The sequence below is a fragment of the Chelon labrosus genome (genome assembly GCF_963514085.1).
Source record: "Chelon labrosus genome assembly, chromosome: 11".
NCBI lineage: Eukaryota > Metazoa > Chordata > Actinopteri > Mugiliformes > Mugilidae > Chelon > Chelon labrosus.
Genome location: NC_140344.1, coordinates 27,161,743 through 27,183,290, shown reverse-complemented (window position 1 = coordinate 27,183,290; position 21,548 = coordinate 27,161,743). Strand labels below are relative to the sequence as shown.

The 21,548-nt window shown below is 43.3% G+C and overlaps 1 protein-coding gene across 1 annotated transcript in view; it reads left to right on the top strand.

The window, feature by feature from the left end:
- Positions 1-21,170, top strand: part of syt9b (synaptotagmin IXb) — a gene marked incomplete at both ends in the record, with an annotated part of 44,724 nt that extends 23,554 nt beyond the window's left edge. Inside the window, 5 exons of the mRNA XM_084554594.1 lie at positions 36-576; positions 12,660-12,780; positions 12,901-13,072; positions 13,152-13,281; positions 21,093-21,170. Coding sequence (XP_084410720.1) covers positions 36-576; positions 12,660-12,780; positions 12,901-13,072; positions 13,152-13,281; positions 21,093-21,170 — 1,042 coding nt within the window. The remainder of the gene's footprint in view (positions 1-35; positions 577-12,659; positions 12,781-12,900; positions 13,073-13,151; positions 13,282-21,092) is intronic.
- Positions 21,171-21,548: the final 378 nt, after the last annotated feature.

The following is a 21,548-nucleotide window of genomic DNA, read 5'->3' as shown; positions in this document are numbered from 1 at the left end:
TAACGATATGTCTTAAAATAAAACCACTGTTTCAGGCACAACTCCATCCGTCGTCAGATGAATTTGTCCAATCCAGACTTCAACCCTGCTCAGTTCCAGCGCCAGGAGTCTCTGTCTGGTTTGGGCCGAATCAAACCCGAGCTCTACAAGCAGCGCTCGGTGGACGCAGAAGACGGACGCCGAAGCGACAGCTGCGGGCGCCTCCACTTCATCCTGAAGTTTGACTTTGACCTGGAGCAGCTGATCGTGAAGATCCACAAGGCCCAGGACCTTCCTGCCAAGGACTTCTCAGGGACCTCTGACCCTTACGTCAAGATCTACCTGCTGCCCGACCGCAAAACCAAGCACCAGACCAAGGTGCACCGCAAGACACTCAACCCCGTGTTTGATGAGGTGTTTCTCTTTCCCGTGGCGTACGCCGAGCTGACAAACCGAAAGCTTCACTTCAGCGTCTACGACTTTGACAGGTTCTCTCGCCATGATTTGATCGGCCAGGTGGTGGTGGACAACTTCCTGGATCTTGCCGACTTTCCCCGGGAGACGAAACTGTGCCGGGACATACAATATGTGACCTCGGTGAGAATCCTTTTCTTTATACCGTTTGAGCACATGTTCTCCTTTTGTTTCCCCCTGTTTACATCACATTCCTTGTACCTGCCAACCTGCACTATCTGTACGAGCCTAAATCCCGTGATCCTTCCTTAACTTGGACAGAATCTACTCAGTCTGAAAGAGCAAAAGCTTCTGTTAAACGCTGCAACAACAGCAGAGGGAAGACAATATATCAACAGACTTGTATCTTGTTTCCCCTCCATTTGGAACTCATCTATGGTTTCAAGAGGCAGAGACACGGAAATATACTTAGACACGGTTAATGTTTAATGAAAGCGGTCGCAAACACTTGGGGGTAGTGACCCAGATCTACACTAACATAAGACTGCGGTTGGTCTGACAGAGATACAGCGACACTGTCTATATTACATTATTCACTTGGATAAATCTACAGTGTTGGTACACCGAGTTACTCAGTAAGGACATTATAGCCTCCTGGCAGGGAATTCCTCTTGGAGGAAAGGTTTCGGTCTGGGATAGAAACTCGTACTTTCTGTTCGGTATACACTCATTATGAATCAGTGCACAGAATAAGAATAAAAAGAGAAGCTAACTAGGGATGTCCCGATCAAGTTGTTTTGATCCCCGACCCGATACCAATCTTTTAATATTCAGTATCGGCTGATCTGAGTCCTGATCCCATCTAAAATTTAAAAGAAATTCTCCCTTGGAGATTCATAAAGGCTTTTCTTATCATAATTGTATTGTCCTGCAACTGGAGTTGTTAACGCAGTGTTGAGAGGGTAGCTTGTACCTTGGCTCTAGAAAGCAATAGACAGTGAAAACCTGTGTTCTCTGCTCCAGAAATGTGCATCCTGAAGGTATAGTCTTTCTGAGATGCTGAACTTCCACCATTGGTTACGTGTATTTTTGTGCATGTGCTGTTTTACGCTACTAATAATAATGTGACAGCTTTGACTCTTCGCAGACTTCTTCAGTGTTGGAAAGCTCATTCTATATATAGTCTAATTCTTGTAATGCATAATTACAATCTCATCAACACAATAAGACAGTTTGAAAGAAGAGATACTGACGTCAGGTAGACAACTGAGTCAAGGGCGAGGATGTGACGTTTAAACGACATACATGAAGAAGCGATGGCAGTGGGCAATGGGGATTGCTAATTTAATCAATGTTTTTTGTGCTTTGTGTTTGTTGTGCTGATGGACAGAGGAATCAAAACAGCTACTTAGGACCTCAAAAAAAAAAATCCATACTCATCACAGGCTGGATGGGCGGTTGTTCTGATTACGGCAACCGATTCATAGTGACTGCTTTTCAATCATAGTGGCTGCATCCCTGCTGATTATTCCCTTATACAACAACAAAGTGTTCCTTTGGTTCACCAAGTTGACTGTAAACTGTATGAATTGGCTTTACATGGAATGGCTCAGTGCTTGTTTTTTTTGTCATTTGGTGGAAATTTGGATTTGTCCACTACTACTAAAAACTTGCATGCTAGCATGCTAGCACACTAAACCACATTGTGATTACACCAGTCAGCCACACCATTATGACCAGTGACAGGGGAAGTAAAAAATCGAGCATCTTGTGACAATTCAGTGTTCTGCTGGGAAACTTTTGGACCTGGCATTCATTGGTGTGGATGTTACTTAGACATGTAGCACCCACCTAGACCAGACCAGACACCCCCACCCCATAGCAATGACACTCCTTGATGGCAGCAGCCATCCCCAGCAGGATGCAGCCTGACACAGACACACACACAAAAACACTTTAGGAACAACTAAAAGATGCATCAACTAACTGATTGGTCGAGAGGTTTCACATTCTTTCCAATCTGCAGATTTTGCATTGATTTTTGTTGCATGAGCCCTGTTTCTTTTAAAAATGGATCCTTAGCTGGGTCAGCAGTGAACCAGTTCTGACCCGTTTCTGCTTCACTTTCGACCACAATGCAAAGATCCAGCGGGACGAATCTCCCACCTCATAACGAAAACTGCTCCAATACCAACCAGACGCCAAGCGCAACCCCAGCTAAATAAGGTCAGCGTAAATGGGTTAGACCCTCCTCTGAGGCATCCAACATGTGATGTATAGCTGTCTTGTCTCCGGTCTCCGGGTCTGAGGCATCCGCTTTCTAAATATAATTCCAAATCTATCATCCATTTGCCCTAACATGGACTGAAGTCAACAGTGAGAGATACCGGACTTCACCAACTTTGGATAGCGTGTGTTTACCAATAGCAACTCTGGGATACTAGTTTAAGCATGTTTAATTACTTTCCCTTTACTTTGTTTAAATTGTTTTCTTCTTACAGAGTCTGAATTTGAAATGTATTTATCCAATTTATTGTGACTTGATATCGCTCAAAAATCTAGATTAGCTATCCATTACGGAGGTTATACCTTGGGAGGGAATGCGTGCCATCATGTCACCTCCCCGTTATGTATTTGATGTACAAATCCTGAATTGAGGGCGAGTTAGTCACTGGGCAATGTTAAACATAGGTTTCAGTTTTGAAGCTCAGTGTGGCGTCTCTGGCCGTCGCCATCTTGGCAATACCAAGACCATACAATTGTTGTGGATGGGGAAATTAGCAACAGAGTACCAGGTAGTAAAATATTTTTTGGGTTGTCGGCATTTTACCTTGGAAGTCAATGGGAATTGACTCACATTTGCCTCAGATGGTTATTCAAAAAAACCTTTTCATGACGCTTCCCGTTGAGGCCGCTGTTTGGTGTAAATGGGAGAGTCATCATCGCGGTACCACGTGGCAATATGTGTTATCTATGTGACCTGGCACAAGAAACAGTCATCACCTGGCCTATAGAAATCAAAATGCTGTTGTAAAAATGCCAACAGCAAGATGTAAATAAAAATGGATAAACCCTTGGAAAAATCCCTGAAAAGTGGTTTTGAAGCTCAGTATGATGTCTCTGGCCATTGCCATCTTGGCTGGACCAAGACCAAACAGTTGTTGTTGTTGTTGTGTATGGGGAAATTAGCAACAGTATGGAGGCTGTAAAAGAGTTTAGTTTGGGTATTTTAGCTTGGAAGTCAATGGGAGACACGCCATGTAAATAAGAATGGATAAACCCTTGGAAAATTCCCTGAAAAGTGGTTTTGAAGCTCAGTACGGTAGCTTCAGTCGTTGCCATCTTTAACACCGGTCTCAGCCTAATTCACGTCTAATTCAAAGAGTTTGAGCGTTGCCTCAAGGTCCAATTAACTAGATTCATGTTTGTATAACATATGTGTGTTTCTCACCATATTACGTCTGTGAGGAAGCCCCTAAAGAAACGTAGAAATGTGAAAAGTTTCTCTCTCTCACACACACTGTCCCCAGCAGAACTAGGTTACCTCCCCTGGGATTACAAGCAGGGACCCTGCGCTGGTCCACTCTCCAGTCTGTGTGCATTAATCATGGCTCCTGGCACAGAATGAACCTCTAGCCATCCCTGACCATATGCACTGGACTGAAATGTACATATATATTCTGGAGTTGCATGCCTATAAAAATAAATCCGGTTCATCCTGCAGAGCTATACATCACAAGGCCAGTCGTGTTTGTTACCGGATTGTGTTTACAGGTCAAATTAGCACAACCCTTTTGTGAGTTTTAATAAACTGCAACCCCGAGCTCTGTGTATAAATATCACGTAGAAGCGTTAACACCTCAGCGTTAATCCACACTCTGTTAATTACTGAAGCTGTAATTAAAAACCTCCTCTGGAAACCGCACAGACCTCTGCAGCCCCCATGACACATCGGCGGCATTAACAAATAGACCTCACGATGATTCGGTGTTAGTGGGATTCTAGTTCTCAGCCTCCCCATTGACGTCACCGTTTCTGAAATAAATGTGTGCTGTGCCACAGTCACGGAAAAGCCATCGGTCTCATATGACACGTTTTTTATGAACTCATTGGACCCAAGTTTACCCAGGTTTCTCATCTGATTAACTACTCACAGTGATTGGTAGATTATTCCATGAGGGAAAAGAAAGTCGATGCATTTTTGGTGAAATGTTGGCCTCCTATTCTCCTGTTGACCAAAACAAAGCTGTCTGGATCTGAGATATCAAGCTGTGCAGCTTCTGCACGAAAGAGGGAATAAGGGAATGGTTTGGCGTTAAAACTAGAGTTGATAATATAATTACTGTGTGATACATAAACTGTGTGATATAACAGCCCCCTTAGTGACCAACACATAGCAAGCGGCTAATAGTTTCCTAATCTTTTTCCTCCTTCAGTATTTTTTTCACAGAATGAAACGACGTGCAAAGAATATAAAGCTGTCTGAGGAGCAGCGCACAGTGTAAAGAAGATAGCAGGGTTGTGCTAATTGGTAGCATTATCTTGTGTCACCATGACTTTTGCACAAATAACAGCTAAGATAAGTTTTAAATGTGAATCTTTCTTGTTATGCTGCGTTTTATCTCGTGCATTGTCTTCCACAGAGGAACATGGAATCGGGACAATCAGCGGTTCCATCACTCCTTGGTATTTTGGTGCACATTAGCATATTCAAAGATTTCTTAATGTCAAGATACTTTGCAGCTTGTCCGTTGGGTAAATCGGAGGGAATTCAATTAGTTCATCAACATCTGTCCTGTTATCACATGCATGCTGCTCTTTCTTCCCGGCTCATTTTTTGAGGCAATGAAGAGCTCAGAGACACTGTAACCGGTTGCTCTTGCAGGGCCGATCAATACTATTGACTGCAGACTGGTTGGCGTGTATTTAGGAACTTGATGAATGGGGTCAGCATGTGCCTTCACGGTGTGTGTGTGTGTGTGTGTGTGTGTTGTTTCAGTGAAGGAGGTTCCCATTTCCCAACAGTGATAAATGGTAGCATATAACAAGCACTTGTCCTCCCATTTGCCCTTATTGACGAGGGCCTGTCCACACGTAAATGCAGTTTAAAGTCATTGAGAAGTGACCTTTTGGAAAAACTCTGAGCAGGATGAAGATGTTCAGAAACTCTGTTTACAGTGTTGACGCGTGGAGAGGGAGACCGTCCTAGATTCATGAGGTGGTTTTGTGTGGATGGGTATTGCTTACAGGAATTTTTACTCAACTGACTGGTTCCCATTGGTTGAGGTCAGCACCTTTCATCTAACGGTCTAACCCATTCATGAGATCCGATTACTGTTGCACTTTGGTTATGACCAAATACCAGCGTTAAGTCTTGGATTTGTACTTTGTGTTTGGTGCTAGTTAGCATGTTAGCATGCCAACACGTTGAATTGCTTGGTACTTGCTAAACATTTGCAGCTTATTATTGCTGTTTTACACCAATCAGGCATAACATTATGACCACCTTCCTGATACTGTGTCGGTCTCCCTTGTGGTGACTCATCAGAGAATGGACATGGGCCTTCTGAGGGTGTCCTGTTGTTAGTGGGGGGGCCTTTGAGGGGAGGGGCCTCTGTGGATCATCCCACAGATACTTGATCAGTTTGGGATCTAGTGAATTTGGAGGCCAGGTCAACACCTTGTGCTGTTCTTCATGTTTTTTTTTTAGTTGTTCCTAAAGTGTTTTTGTGTGTGTGTCTGTGTCAGGCTGCATCCTGCTGGGGATGCTGCCATCAAGGAGTGTCATTGCTATGGGGTGGGGGTGCCTGGTCTGGTCTAGGTGGGTGCTACATGTCTAAGTAACATCCACACCAATGAATGCCAGGTCCAGAAGTTTCCCAGCAGAACACTGAATTGTCACAAGATGGTCGATGTTATTTACTTCTCCGATGTATAAAATGTACAAAGAAAGCAAAATGGAAACAACCAATCATGAATGCACATGAACATATAAGCCAACAGGGCAGCTGTAAGGTGGGCTCATGGGTGATCATGTGGCATCAGGCCAACCATCGTAAAAGCAAAGGGCCTCCACCTATTATATTTAGAATATTTATATATTTAGACTGGCCTACGAACCCTCTGCATCTTGCCATCCAATGCTCCTGCACTCCTCCACTGGCTCGACATATCTTGCTCTCTTCCTCTCATTAGCCTCCTCGATGCAGTCCTCCCAAGGGACAGTGAGTTCCAGGAGAACGATCCGTTTGGAGGCTTCTGAGATGAGCAGCATGTCTGACCGCAGTGTTGTAGTGGCGACAGTTTCTGGGAATTTCAGTTGCTTCCCCAGGTCAACTTTCAACTCCCAGTCTTATGCTGTTGCTAGCAGGCCAGAGGAGTTGGCCCTGGTGGCTGATGGCGGCTTCTCCCCAGCCTGAATGAAAGTGATGGTTATCTTCACCAGGTGGAGATATATAAAAATCCAACCTTTGTGCAGTTATCATGAGTGGAGAAAGAAGCTATAGAGACCAAAACATGTTTATTCCCGCTGTAAATTTGGATATTTTAACATGGAGGTCACGGAGGGGGACTGACTCACTTTTGGAACCAGTCTCAGGTGGACTTTTAAGGAACAACTATTTGCATCGACTGCAGTCAGTAGCTTGATTTTCAGCCCTGCAGGGTGCCGCTTGATTAAAACAAACGTTCAGCCACTCCACGAATGAGCAGGCTTGCTTTTAAACATTATGTGTGGCAGACACGGCTCCAGTTAAAAGTTTGAAACCTGAATTCCTGTCACCCCCTGACTATTTCTTCTTCTTTCCTTTCTTTTCAGACATAATTCTGTGTTTTCAGGCACATTTCTCTCCCTCTTAACAAACTAGAAACGTGCAGCATGGGGCAGATTATCTAGGAGTGCCCTGTTCACATGTCAAGTAATTTTGATTAACCTTTGCTGAAAAGTTATTTGTGGAAAGAGACAGGAAGTGACTGGGTCAGAGAGGTGATAGCGCACATATTGCCAGCTGTGCTACCGGGTCACTCGATTTTAAAATGACAATTCAAATTCTAAAATGACTAAACACTTCCAGGAAGCAGCAGCTGCTGTCGCTATGATTCTTTAAAACTTCCCTCCACGCGTTTACAGAAAACAACAGATGAGCACTTAAATCGGTGAGGAGGGCGTCCACAAGAAAGAACCACTTGTAATAAATGAGGAAGACTAAACATTTCTTCTGAACGCTGCAGCACACTCGGCCTCTTCACGCTGGAACGAAACAAGACACTCAGAGAGAGTTTTGTTTATGTCTCTCTCGCTGTTCTTTACTGGAAGTTCTGCAGAACCCTTTAGCATAACCTGAATCTGCCAGGGTCCATTTGCTGGAGTTCAGCAGAGGCAGTGATTCATTTACTTCCACCATGTTCACTCAGGCAGATTCATCGGACTGCTGATTGGCTCCCGTGTAAAAGGATCTTCAGTGTGTAAGTGAGCGGAAACAAACCCTCGTCTTTTCTTTTTCATTTGTCCTTGCGGTACCGAGTGTCTTGCTCTTTTGTTGTTCACATGCAGTTAAATTGAAAAATAAAAAACCTACTTACAGCTTTATTTTAATCACAACTTCCACCCTCAAAGACTCTCTGTACATTTCTAATAATAGTGTACTTTCTCTGTTAATCATTTTAGAAAACAGTTTAACTTAAACTGCTTAAAATAAACATAATATAATACAGGAAAGTATGAAAACCATGTAAAGCTGTTAAGATCCAATAATATAACGAACCTGTAACCAGTTTGCCATGGATACGGTCCCCGTGGTGGGAGCATTTGTGTTAAACTGCACAAACAAGTCTAAAAATAGCACATTTGATGGTTTCAATGATGTCAGTGACCAGAGAAGGAAAATATTGGTGAAATGCTGAAAGAAAGAGACTTCTGAGCACGCACAACACAGAAACTCATTAAAGAAGGAATGATTTGGATTTTAATCAACTTTTACGTGTCTCAGATAATTCCACATTTACACTGTGGTTCACGTGTCGTCCAGTGAGTGGAGGAACCAGTTTTCCTCTAGTTGTGGTTGTGTCTCTTCTTCTTACTTAAAATTTGGATTTGGACGGTGAACAAGCTGGACATGAAGCCTGGAGGCAGGTGAAAAAAAAAAAAACTTAATTAAATCAAACTAATTATTGAGCACTACTGACGCTATGAATTATTGAAAGTTGTTTTCCACAATCTATTGAAATAAGTTATGGATTAGCATTGTGGGAAATGTAGGACCCTGTGTTTTTGGAGCAGTGTTAGTCACTGAAAGCCAGGAGATCTCAGCTTCTGTGGCTTCTGAATGCAGATAGATGGATGGATGCTTGCTTTATTTATCCCATGGGAAATTTGGTATGCAGTAGCGTCATTACTCAGAGACAAGAGGAATTATAGTCAGGAAAAAAGGGTAAAAAATAAAAAGTACAGTGAGGTGGAATCTATGAAGGTTCAGATTCAGATTCAGAAAACTTTATTTGTCATTTTATGGGACAAGTGAGCAGCGTGACGTGCAAGAACAAGACACTTTTAAGGAAGAAAAAACAAAAAATACAACAATACAAGGTATATACAAAATAAATAAAAAATAAACCTTTGCCATAAATGACATGACAGGAAGAGTAAAGTGAATAAAGTGTAAAAGGAATTACAGGGGTTATATATTTACACGTTATTGCAGAGGAAGTATGGGTAGCAAAAAAAGAAAAATAAAATAAGGTGCTTGGGTGAAAAAAATCTAAATAATATATATAAAGAACATACAAAGTATATATAACATATAGAAGTGTACATATATACACATGTTATATTCACATGTTATTGCAGAAGAAGTATGGGTAACAAATATAATAAAAATAAAAACAAAATAAGGTGCTTGGGCTGCCAAATAAGAAGAATTATGTTGTAAGGCAAAAAAACAAGCACATTTTCCTTGTTTTAAGATATGTCATCTCAGTTAGAGTTCAGTTTTTGCAGTGTCAGGTGTGAGCGAAGACAAACAGCTCCCTCTTCATGCTGAGCTTCTTTTCTTCATCGTCAGCTTTTGGTCTTTTTGAGGATGTCTGGTTCTGAGGTTTACAGCACAGCCGTGTGTCAGAGCGAGCTTCCGGGGAAGTTTAAAACATTTCTCCTACTCTGTCAGGGATGGAAGGGGATCTGGTTAATTTCTCAGTCAACGCCGTGTCAAACAAGACGCTTTGAAGAAAGGCCTGGACGGGTGGAAGGACGGAGGAGGAGAGGGAGTAATGAGGACCAGAGGAGTGATGATCGAGTTAGAGCCAGTCTGTGATTATGAAAGACACAGCCTGAGAGAGAGGCTTGTAGATAAAGGCCTGGCTGCTCCTGAGGGAGAGCAGGTGTTAGTATTATAATTGGAGAAGATGGACTGTCCACTCTCTGTCTCCCTCTTTCTCTCTCTCTCTGTCTGATTTATTGAGGCACTTTAGAGCGCCGGTCTAATTTCATTGCCCGAGCACGAGTGACCATAATCCCAACCGCAGGCTTGATTTGAGTGCTCGTAAGAGTAGTGACCGACACTCTATCGTCTGAAAACGGAGTGTGGGTCTGTGTGTGATGGGAGACGGATATCGGATTTATGAGTGGAGAGCTGAAGGGCTTGTTGATCCACCGTGTCGTCTGCTTGTGCGTTCCTGCGCTCGTTCCACCTCGGAGGCATCATGAGCTGTAAACCACTGACGCCCCGAGGCCTGGAGCAAGGGTGACGATGCAGTGTTGGAGGTGGATGCTGCCTTGGCGACACGTGTGATGAAGTCAGAACGTCTCAGATCCTGGACCACATTCTTCTTTGTACCCCTGTGTGTGTGTGTGTGTTCTGCAGAAGCTGACATCCGTGATAAATCTACTCATTTTGTTGAATTTGATTTTCAGCAATTTCGAGCTCGGAGCAGTAGCTTCTCTAATGTGTGTGTGTGTGTGTGTATGTGTTCTCTGCCAATTTAATCTGACTCCAGTTAATCTTAATCAGCATGAGAAGCAGCACTTATTGACGTGCGAGTGGAACAAGGATTTTCCACTGTAACCGCTACATCTGACCTTTAATGAGGCTTTCTAGCTAATTGGTTAGCTCCTGACAAAGCCTAAATGCAAAATCACTAACTGCTGCTTGTGTATTAATCACTGATGGGACAGAATGCATCGAGACACGCCGGCTTAGTTTGTGTTAACCTGCTATAAAGTAGTGTTGACTGAGACTGTGTCAGTTAGTTAGTTGCAATTTCCCTTTAAAATCCTTGTTGTGATCCAAAAATTGTCCTGGTGTTGACCTGGCCTCCAAATTCACTAGATCCCAAACGATCTGTGGGATAATCCACAGAGGCCCCTCCCCTCAAAGAAGCCCCAACCCCTAACATTCAGTAAAACATCAATAATAACCTGCAAATGTTAAGCAAGTACGTTTACCAATCAATTCGACGTGTTGGCATGCTAACATGCTAACCAGCACCAAACACAAAGTACAAATCCAAGACTTAACGCTGGTATTTGGTCATAACCAAAGTGTAACAGTAATTGGATCTCATAAATGTGTTGGATGAAAGGTAGAAGAAAAGTGTATTGCCTCAAATCAGTTTCTTTTCAATCAATCCAGTGATTAGTAGGGCTTAGTTGGTTAGAGGGACGTTCATGACCACAAATGTCAAGAGTCGGGGGATCATCAAAAGTCTCGTTTCTCCGTTTAATCTTGTAGGTGTTAAAGGGGAATTACCAACCTGAACCTTATTTCTGGCATAAAATGCGATGATTTACTCACCCATATAACTTTGGTGTCATTTGGAGTCGTTCGGAAGATATTTAGATCCGCGTATATCCATATAGTGGGAGTGACTGGGGCACCGAAACGCATCCTCTAAATAACGCATTATCTGCCGCGAAACTCGTTCATTTCACCAATATTTTGTTATGATACACTAGTGCTATTTCCCGTTGAGTCCGGAGTTACCTGTTATCTATTCGCGGACGTGCAGCGGTTTGTTGTTCTTTGGCCAGCTGTTCCTCTCTCTGCCTCCGCATCCTCCTTTCAATGAGCTCCTCATCCGTATACTCTGGCTCAAAACGATAACGTTGACTGTGACATCATCCAGGTCAGAGGTTAGTAGGTCAATCTACAGACCAAACAGGTAACTCCTGACTCAACGGGGAATAGCACTAGCGTATCATAACAAAATATTGGTGAAATAAACGAGTTTCGCGGCAGATAATGCGTTATTTAGAGGCTGCGTTTCGGTGCCCCAGTCACTCCCACTATATGGATATATGCAGCGCTCCGCTGGATCTAAATATCTTCCGAATGACTCCAAATGACACCAAAGTTATATGGGTGAGTAAACGATCATATTTTATGCCAGAAAAAAAGGCCAGCTGCAGTGCAAGTAAAGAACTGTAATTCCCCTTTAAGGTGTGTTACAATGCAAGTAGTGTCGACTGAGACTGTGAGTCAGTTAGTTGCAATTTCCCTTAAAAATCCTTGTCGTGATCCAAAAATTCTTCCTCCGTCCTCGGTCCTATATTTGGAAGAAAACATAAAAATCAGAGTTTCCCTCTGTAAGAAACCTTCTTGTGTAAATGCGCCGCCCGCCTTCACGCCCTCACACGTTATTTTCGGACGTGTTAATTGGGAAACGAGCTTGGCATGTGCTCGGAGAAGTTGCGAAAGGCAGGGACGCTCTCGTAGGAAAGCATCAGACGTGGCGGCGGATTCCATCCGAGTCTGATTTAAGAGACAAGAATCCAGAATGGGGTCGAGTTCTGATATTCCTGTGACTAATGAGTCACTTCAGTGGTGAAGGTTGCAGATGTGATCTCCAAAAATGTTTCCACGTCTTTTCTGGGCATGACCTGAGGTGTGAACCCTTGTGTAATTCACTTATTATAATGTGCCTTCTGTTGAATTAACCTTCCTTTTTCATTACAAACCCTCATCCCTGAACCAATGAGGTTTTCATTTCAGTTCAAAGACCCCAAAAATAGATTTATGTTTTTGTTCTCCTGCTTACATTTTCCTGGCACCAGTTTCATTATCTAGCATTATTTATTTCACCTTCTGATCTTGTAATAAAATCAGATCTTTTCACATGGGACTAAGTATATTTACAGATTCCAGCGTGTGCCACCTTTGACTACAGTAATGACTCATATGTAAATTAAGGTTTGATATGAAAATGTTGCCGCGGTATGAGAGGAGAACGAGCGAGCAGCACTGATATAGAAATACATATATATGTCTTTACAGGACAATGTGGACCTGGGGGAGCTGATGTTCTCATTGTGCTATCTCCCCACGGCCGGCAGGCTGACCATCACCATGATCAAAGCCAGAAATCTCAAAGCCATGGACATCACAGGAGCTTCAGGTCACTGACGATGTTATAATACCACTGAAAAAACGTATAGGAAGATAACACACAGAAGGTTTTCAAGTGCTTTATTCCTGTCGGTGGCTCTCTAATAGAATTATTGTGCTCTTACTCTAGATCCATACGTGAAAGTGTCCCTGATGTGCGAAGGCCGGAGGCTGAAGAAGAGAAAGACGTCAACCAAGCGTAACACTCTGAACCCGGTCTACAATGAAGCCATCGTGTTTGATGTCCCTCCTGAGAACATCGACCAGATCAGCCTCCTCATAGCCGTCATGGACTACGACCGGTAAGCCGTGCACAGTTTTTCACCCTCATGTGTGGGTTGTAATGTCTCTTACGTTTTGCTGTTATTTGCTGTCGTGCAGGGTCGGGCATAATGAAGTGATCGGGGTGTGCAGGGTGGGCAATGAGGCCGAGAGCCTGGGGCGAGACCACTGGAGTGAGATGCTGACGTACCCGCGGAAACCCATCGCACACTGGCACCCGCTCATAGAGGTATGGAATGATCTGGGTTGTGGTGTACAACACATTTAAATGTACACACACACACACACACACACCGAAGCAATGTCAAACAACTGCCAGCAACGAAGGCCAACTGTGTCTGGACAGTAAAGTTACACTTTGGCAACAGCTTCAAAGGAAAAACACCTGTTACCAGCAGGTACCAGTATTCAGTATTTGTCATTAAAAAGGGGAAACAGGAGGAGCTACTATTAGCTGTGAAGCTAGGAAGAGATTCAAATCATTATACAGAGCCTGTCTAGCTTACCAGCCAATCAGATTGATCTTTACGACCACCTAGTTCCGCTGCTGACTCAACATACTCAGTTAGCTAGTACCAACGACGTGGGAAACACCACAGAAAAAGACTCTCACTGGCAGCCCGACACTGACAAACAGTTGACCGTGACCTGTCTGTGCCATGGCCTTAACATGGCCTTAACATGCATTTCAAGGGGACATACACTGCTCAGCCACAACATTAAAACCACTGACAGGAGGAGTAAATAACATTTAAACCATCTTGTGACAGTTCAGTGTTCTGCTGGGAAACTTTTGGACCTGGCATTCATTGGTGTGGATGTTACTTAGACATGTAGCACCCACCTAGACCAGACCAGGCACCCCCACCCCTTAGCAATGACACTCCTTGATGGCAGCAGCCATCCCCAGCAGGATGCAGCCTGACACAGACACACACACAAAAACACTTTAGGAACAACAAAAAAAAAAACATGAAGAACAGCACAAGGTGTTGACCTGGTCTCCAAATTCACTAGATCCCAAACTGATCAAGTATCTGTGGGATGATCCACAGAGGCCCCTCCCCTCAAAGGCCCCCCCACTAACAACATTATGTAGGCAGACACCACAGGACACCCTCAGAAGGCCCATGTCCATTCTCTGATGAGTCACCACAAGGGGGACCTGCACAATATCAGGAAGGTGGTCATAATGTTATGCCTGATCGGTGTAAAACAGCAACAATAACCTGCAAATGTTTAGCAAGTACCAATCAAATAAACGTGCTGGCATGCTAACATGCTAACTAGCACCAAACACAAAGTACAAATCCAAGACTGGTATTTGGTCGTAACCAAAGTGCAGCAATAATTGGTTCTCATGAATGTGTTCGATGAAAGGTAGAGAAAAAACAACATTGATTTCTCTACTTTTAATCCTGATGTGAACATGAATGTCTCAAACCAATTTCATTTCAATCAATCCAGTGCTTAGTTAGGCTTAGTTGGTTAGAGGAACGTTCAAGACCACAAATGTCAAGAGTCAGGGGATCCTCAAAAATCTTTGATGTCTCTCCATTTAATCTGGTAGGTATTAAGGTGTGTTGCAGTGCAAGTAAAGAAATTATCTTGAGGTTGGCGCTAAATAAAAAGAACGCCAAAATCATTAGTTACCATCAATACCACATTAGTCTCCTGTTTAAACCCGTTCAGATAAAAACACACGCAGTAAAGTGAGGGGATCTCCAGAGTTGGAAGGATTTATTTTCTGGGTACCATAAATGTCACGGTGTTTTCACAACCACAGTCTTTGTGATCTTTGTGATCTGAATCACAACTCGGCTCACGTCCTATCACCCACATATCAAGTTTTGTTTCCTCTATTCAGATTCATTCATGCGAAGCAAACTTTAAATCCAATCTGATTATCAAGCGAAGGAAATGCAATGTTAATGAAACACCTCCAACAACACCCTGTAAAAAAAATAAGTAAAAAAAAAAAGCTTCTTAATCCAGAGCAGAGCTAATTTTAGAAAAACAAATGGTTTTAAATTAGTGTCATATTCCATGATGCCGCGCTGTGGGTTTCTATTTCGAGATATAATAATAAAAAATTTAAAAAATAAAGCAATTACATAACACAAATACTGCATAACCCTGATATATACTTGACTTGTTTTGCTGTGATTTCCACAACAGAGGCAGCTAGCTTTCAGAGAGAGAGAGAGAGAGAGACATTCACAGAGCTGTTTCTATTTCTGAATTCCCAGCCCACACTCATTAAAAAAACAGAGCACGCTAAAACAGATGCTGGACTGATTCATGTAAATTCATGTCGAGTTGCCGAAGCTAAATATATTGGTGCTCAGCTGAAGGGGTCAGGAGATAGAATGCCTCGGAATGGTTTGTCACCCCGGTAAATTTAACGCCTAGCATCCGCCGTGACACGTATTAGCATGTGCCAGCTCATTATGTGTCTCTTCTCCCACCTGGAGAGTTTGAGGATTTACTTCAGCTTCGCTTGGGGGATGTGTTGGCATGTTTAGCATTTCGTACCCCGCCTAACGGTTAGCAGCTAGCTGGAGCCGGAGGTGGGCCTCCGTGAGGTCGGCTGACGTAAGCCCTCTTCAGACATCATTAATTTAGACCACAGGACGTCTGTCGATGTTCGTTATGAGAGAGGTGAGGGAGGCCAGGAATATTATTCCATCTCTAACTGCTGTGTCACTGACTCTCGTCAATAACAATAATTTACATCTATAATTATTATAATGAATCTAGCCTATTTAAATTATTTTGCCACCCAGATGACTGATTTGGTAAATGTGTGCTGCTTACAACTAAGTGATGCTAATTCTCGTCTTGGTTCCTGCCTCAACTATTATAAAGTGTTGAATCAAAATATAAATATCTGTAGAACAAAGTGGCTCTGCTGCGCTGTGGAGCATCAAGGCTCCTGGAAATAGAACAAAAGAAGAAGAAAATCCTTGTGTCCTACTTAATTGACAGCACTGAATTCCTTCCAAAGAAGAAGATGACCAAGATGTTTCCACATTCCACAGGGAAGAAGATCCATTGATGGAATAACCTGGTCATTCAGTATATTCAGGTAGTCAGCTGACCTCATTTTTTGGACACATAATGTTGCTGAAACTAGACCTGAGCAACTGCAGCAACCCCAGATCATAGCACTGCCCCCACAGCCTTGTACAGTAGACACTAGGCATGATGGGTGCATCACTTCATCTGCCTCTCTTCTTACCCTGATGCCCCCATCACTCTGGAACAGGGTAAATCTGGACTCATCAGACCACACGACCTTCTTCCATTGCTCCAGAGTCCAATCTTTATGCTCCCTAGCAAATTGAAGCCTTTTTTTTCCAGTTAGCCTCACTGATTGGTGGTTTTCTTAAGGCTACACAGCTGTTCAGTCCCAATCCCTTGAGTTCCCTTCACATTGTACGTGTGGAAATGTTCTTACTTTCACTATTGAACATAGCCCTGAGTTCTACTGTTGTTTTTCTTCCATTTGATTTCACCAAACGTTTAAGTGATCACCGATCATCATCAATCAGGATTTTTTTCCGACCACATTTCTTCCTGGAAGACGATGGTTCTCCACTATCCTTCCAGTTTTTAATAAAGCGTTGGACAGTTCTTAACCCAGTTTTAGTAGTTTCTACAATCTCCTTAGATGTTTTCTCTACTTGATGCATGCCAATGATTTGACCCTTCTCAAACAGACTAACATCTTTTCCACGACCACATGATGTGTCTTTAGACATGGTTGTTGAAGAAATGAGAAGCTACTCATTGCATCAGTTGGGCTTAAATAACTTGTTGTCAGCTGAAAGATAATCACCCATGCAGTAATTATCCAATAGGAGGCTCCTACCTATGCTGAGTTAAATCCAGGAGGAGAGCCAGTGTATTTATGGATATGCTGTGCAGAGTTTATTAGTCTTCTGTGAACCTGCAACAGCTTTGCATCTGTCATGACCTGCCTTCACTCGGCCTGTGTGTATTTGAGGTAGGTCAGTGGGTGGATCAACACGCTGCAGTTTGTTCGGCTTTTAAAAAAAGAGTGCACGGTCTCTAACACCTCTTACTACACCTCAAAATCAATTTGCCACATCCCGACGCCAGGATCCCAACTCAGCGTTTCTCTGAGCATTTCATCAGTCTGTAAAGGAAGTAAATGAAACACTGGCCGTCTCGTTGTGTTTATCAGTGGAGGACTGTCGGTACGGGTGGGAGGTCAGCGACCCTGATATTTACAGCGATATCGAGGTCTGACGAGCTCCCTCACCGTCTCTGCGGCCCACGCGCACGGGGTTCTGTCAAACACTCTCCAGTAGCGGTTCTTGTCTGAGGCCATTAGCAGCAGCTCTGGAGGACAGCAGCCATGTCTGTCTGAGATATGGCAACTAATGGCTTATTTGAGTTTCTTTAAAAGATCTACAAAAGCCCTGAGGGAACTGGGCCGAATGCACACATGCATGCACACAAACACACACACAAGGCTATGTGCACATATGCATCTAATAATAAACTTTCCCGATGCACAATGCATTAAATTAGGAGATTTCAATCTCATATTTTCCAATAAGCCGTCTTTCATGCACACATACTCTCTCTGACGCACACACAGGTTCCTTCCCCACTTTAGGTTTTATGGTTGTTCTGAAGTGTTGGAGTAAGCTTCGCCGACCTCCTGACCACAGACTGAGAGCATTAATAATTCACCAGCTTGATCCCTTCAGCCAGGGCTGCAAACACACAGAGAGAGATGCACACAAGACCATGACCAACAACAACAAAATGTTACTGAATTCCCCAGAGCCATTTGAAGCCGGTTCTGACGCTATTGAGCGGAAAGTAAAGGAAACGCAGGAAGCTGAAAGCTCACTTGCTTCTGCTTTGTCGCATGAATGAGTGGCTGGATAAGAGGGGAAAAATATATGAAAAGACCGCAGGGGCTGCTAACATGAAGGCAGGTTAGTGTGTTGCCAAGACAGCTTTGTGCCCATGCAGCATCTCTGGCTTTTTCGGTGTGGCAGGGTTGGCTCAGGTTAAAACGTGTCACCATGGACGCCACAGGGCAGGTTGAATTCAGATCAAAGAGATGCAGACCGAAATCAGGAAATCAACTCTGACAGGGTTGAAATAGAATCCAGTTTAGTCTTATATTTGAAATAACTTAACATGTCATGAGTCCTGGCCACGACATTAATTTAAAAGTTTAATTCAGTTCGCTTAATACACTATAAAAACATTTGCAGAGTTCACCAAGGTGCCATCGCTGTGGTTTTCGACAGTGATGTATTCAGAGAGGATCCTAAATGACACCTGGACTGTGCAGCATTGCTTTGACAGGTTTAGCCGCATTAAGCTGCTCAGACATATTTGCCCTGGGTTTAAATATACTCTCAGAGATGAACCCGTCAGAGTGCACGTGACTTTCTGTGGCATGACTCCTTTTGAGGGATGTCAGGTGTGTCAGTTTGTCAGTCCACCATCTGTCGCTTTGCAGCCACAGCCCTCCACATTTGACAAGGTACCCTAAAAATGAATAAACCCTTTTTCACAGAAGACATTTAAACCAAGCAGCCTCCTCCGTCTCTAAAAAATGAAGCCAAAACAGAAGCTAATATATTAAGGTGTAAAGCTGTGGCAGATTTGAGCGACAGGTGGGACACTGCCAAGATGGAGACCTTTGGAACGAGAACACTTCTCTAGAACCTTTCTTTGCAAAACTACTTCATACTTCTTTACATTGATCAGCCACAACATTATGACCGGACAGGAGAAGTAAATAACATTGATCTCGTGACAATTCAACGTTCTGCTGGGAAACTTCTGGACCTGGCATTCATTGGTGTGGATGTCACTTAGACATGTAGCACCCACCTAGACCAGACCAGGCACCCCCACCCCATAGCAATGACACTCCTTGATGGTAGCAGCCATCCCCAGCAGGATGCAGCCTGACACAGACACACACACAAAAAAAAACACTTTAGGAACAACTAAAAAAAACATGAAGATCCGCGCAAGGTGTTGACCTGGCCTTCAAATTCACTAGATCCCAAACTGATCAAGTATCTGTGGGATGATCCACAGAGGCCCCTCCCCTCAAAGCCCCCACCACAGGACACCCTCAGAAGGCCCATGTCCATTCTCTGATGAGTCCCCTCAAGGGAGACCTACACAATATTAGGAAGGTGGTCAACCAGTTTAAACACAGCTCTACATCCACACCACTTCTATGCTACAACATAAACTGGCTCCATTTCTTTTAGAGTGGTCACTTATTTTAGAAAAGTTTGATTAAACATGAATTCATGTAGGAAATGAGACCTTGCGGGCACGATGTACTCAATATACGGTTATTAAAGTTTTTAACCTTCTATAAATGTGGACACAGAGGACTCAAAGGCAGAGCAGCTGAAGGTGGAATCCAGATTAATTGGTAAATTTCACAGTAAGGCTCTGTAACAGCTTGTCAAAGATCAAACGTAGCAGATGTAAAGACACCAAGGGCAGGCGGCGATAACGAACAGCCACACTGTGACTGGATAAAATAACCGGACAACTAACAGGGGGCTGGTTATGTACAAGGGAGCTAACAGGAGAACGGAGAGGGGGTGAACTGCTAGAAGCTGAAGGGGCCGGGAGGCTGTGAGAGGCGGCAACACACCAGGGAGCAACTACAGGGCGTTTGGGGGAAAAGCTAGAGTCTGAAATGACATGAGAAAAGAAATACAAGAACAAGAAATGTACTTAAAGATGCATTAATGGTCTTTTACGGCCACTTGGAGGCAACAAAACATGTCTGTCGTTTGGTGACAAGCTGCAAAAACCAAAACAATCAGACTGTGGATAACCTCTTTCTTATTCTAAGTAGTAATTTGATTCATTTTGAAATAGGAATACTAATTAGCGCACTTTTAGTACTGTTTAAAAAAGATGACATCAATAGTAGCTCTGTCTTTTGGCGGCCCATGTGCTTTTTGGCGCTGTAATGCTTTGGTAACACCCGTTTTAAATTTCTCATTCCAAATGATTCGGCGTAAAACTGCGTAGACCATAGACTGTATATAAATATGGACTACGCGTCCCCACTTCCTTGCATTGGCCAGGCTGACGCTATTTTCCCGGGGATACGGGCGGCGCCATCTTGCGAATTTGGAGCCAGAGTCTGATCAGTACGGTCTGAGAGTGGATTATACACTGTACCTGAATTTAAAAGTTGTTTTTACAACTGTCACGGTCTCATGGGACCGCTTCACAGAGCGGTTGGCATGGCAACTGGTGGTGGGCATTATGTCACATCCTGTTTCTATAGCGTCAAATAACTAAAATGAAACGTATCTCATAAATTGACACTTGAATATGCCTCAGCATTATATTAACTACCTAAAACGACAGAAATCATCCTTGAAAAAAAAAAATATTTAATGTGTAATTTAGAGTTTTTTAGTTTGGCCCATGTCCCATCCACTAACATGGAGGAGGTGGAGCTTATGACCTATACTGCCGCCAGACACCAGGGGGAGCTCTACTTGCTTTGGTTTCACTTTAGAGGAGCAGTTCTGTCGTCCATCTTTAAAATCTGTGGATTGCCATTACCAGTGTCTAATTGAAAAGAAAATACTGTACTACTTACTTTAAATCCACTATCAACATAATGAATTTGGTAGTAGGACGGTGTTTCCTTGCGGTAAACGTGTGGGTAACTCTGTATCAGATGATCCCATTGGATTGTCACCTCAAAGTTTGTTTTAGTTCAACTTGCTCACTTCACGTCGCCAAACGTTTTGCCCAGTTAGTTATCAAGTATTGCACCCAGAGGATAAAGTGTTTCATTACCACGTGAACTTACTCTTTAGGCCAAAATGTCAGTTGGCCATGCTGCAATAATGTCTCTCTGATAGTGTTTATGTCCTCATCTCAAAGTTATACTCATATTTAGCGATTCTCTGAGACAGTTCATCCAAAACTTTTTGTTCCACCTCTGTCTCTAACTGGCTAACTCTCTCTTTCTCTGTTTCGGTCCAGTGGGTCGGACAGGGAGCGACGGTGAGTGGAAGCCAAGGAGGATCCACCAATTCCCTGAAGACGCCTCCGTCGCCATGACCGCACACGACCCCCCGCACACACATCAACGGCCTCAGGGTGGTAGAGGATGGATGGATGGATGATGGACCTATGGATAGTCCGACTTAGATGTTAAAAAAATGAAAAAAAATTTAAAAATACAGTAGAAGGTGTGACTAACAAGTGACCGCGGTAGTAACATCAGCTACAAGCCGAGTCTCAAACTGACGAGTCATTAGCGTGAGCTAGGCTAACCCCCACTTCTTACTTCCTCCTCCTGTGTCTTCACAACCAAAAAATTACTTAACTACATTCCAAGTGAACTACTACGATGCTTTCTATTTGTCATATTAAGCTGTTGCTGACAGTATTAACAGATTGAGATTAACTAACGGGTCAGGCTTTTATTGTTTTACT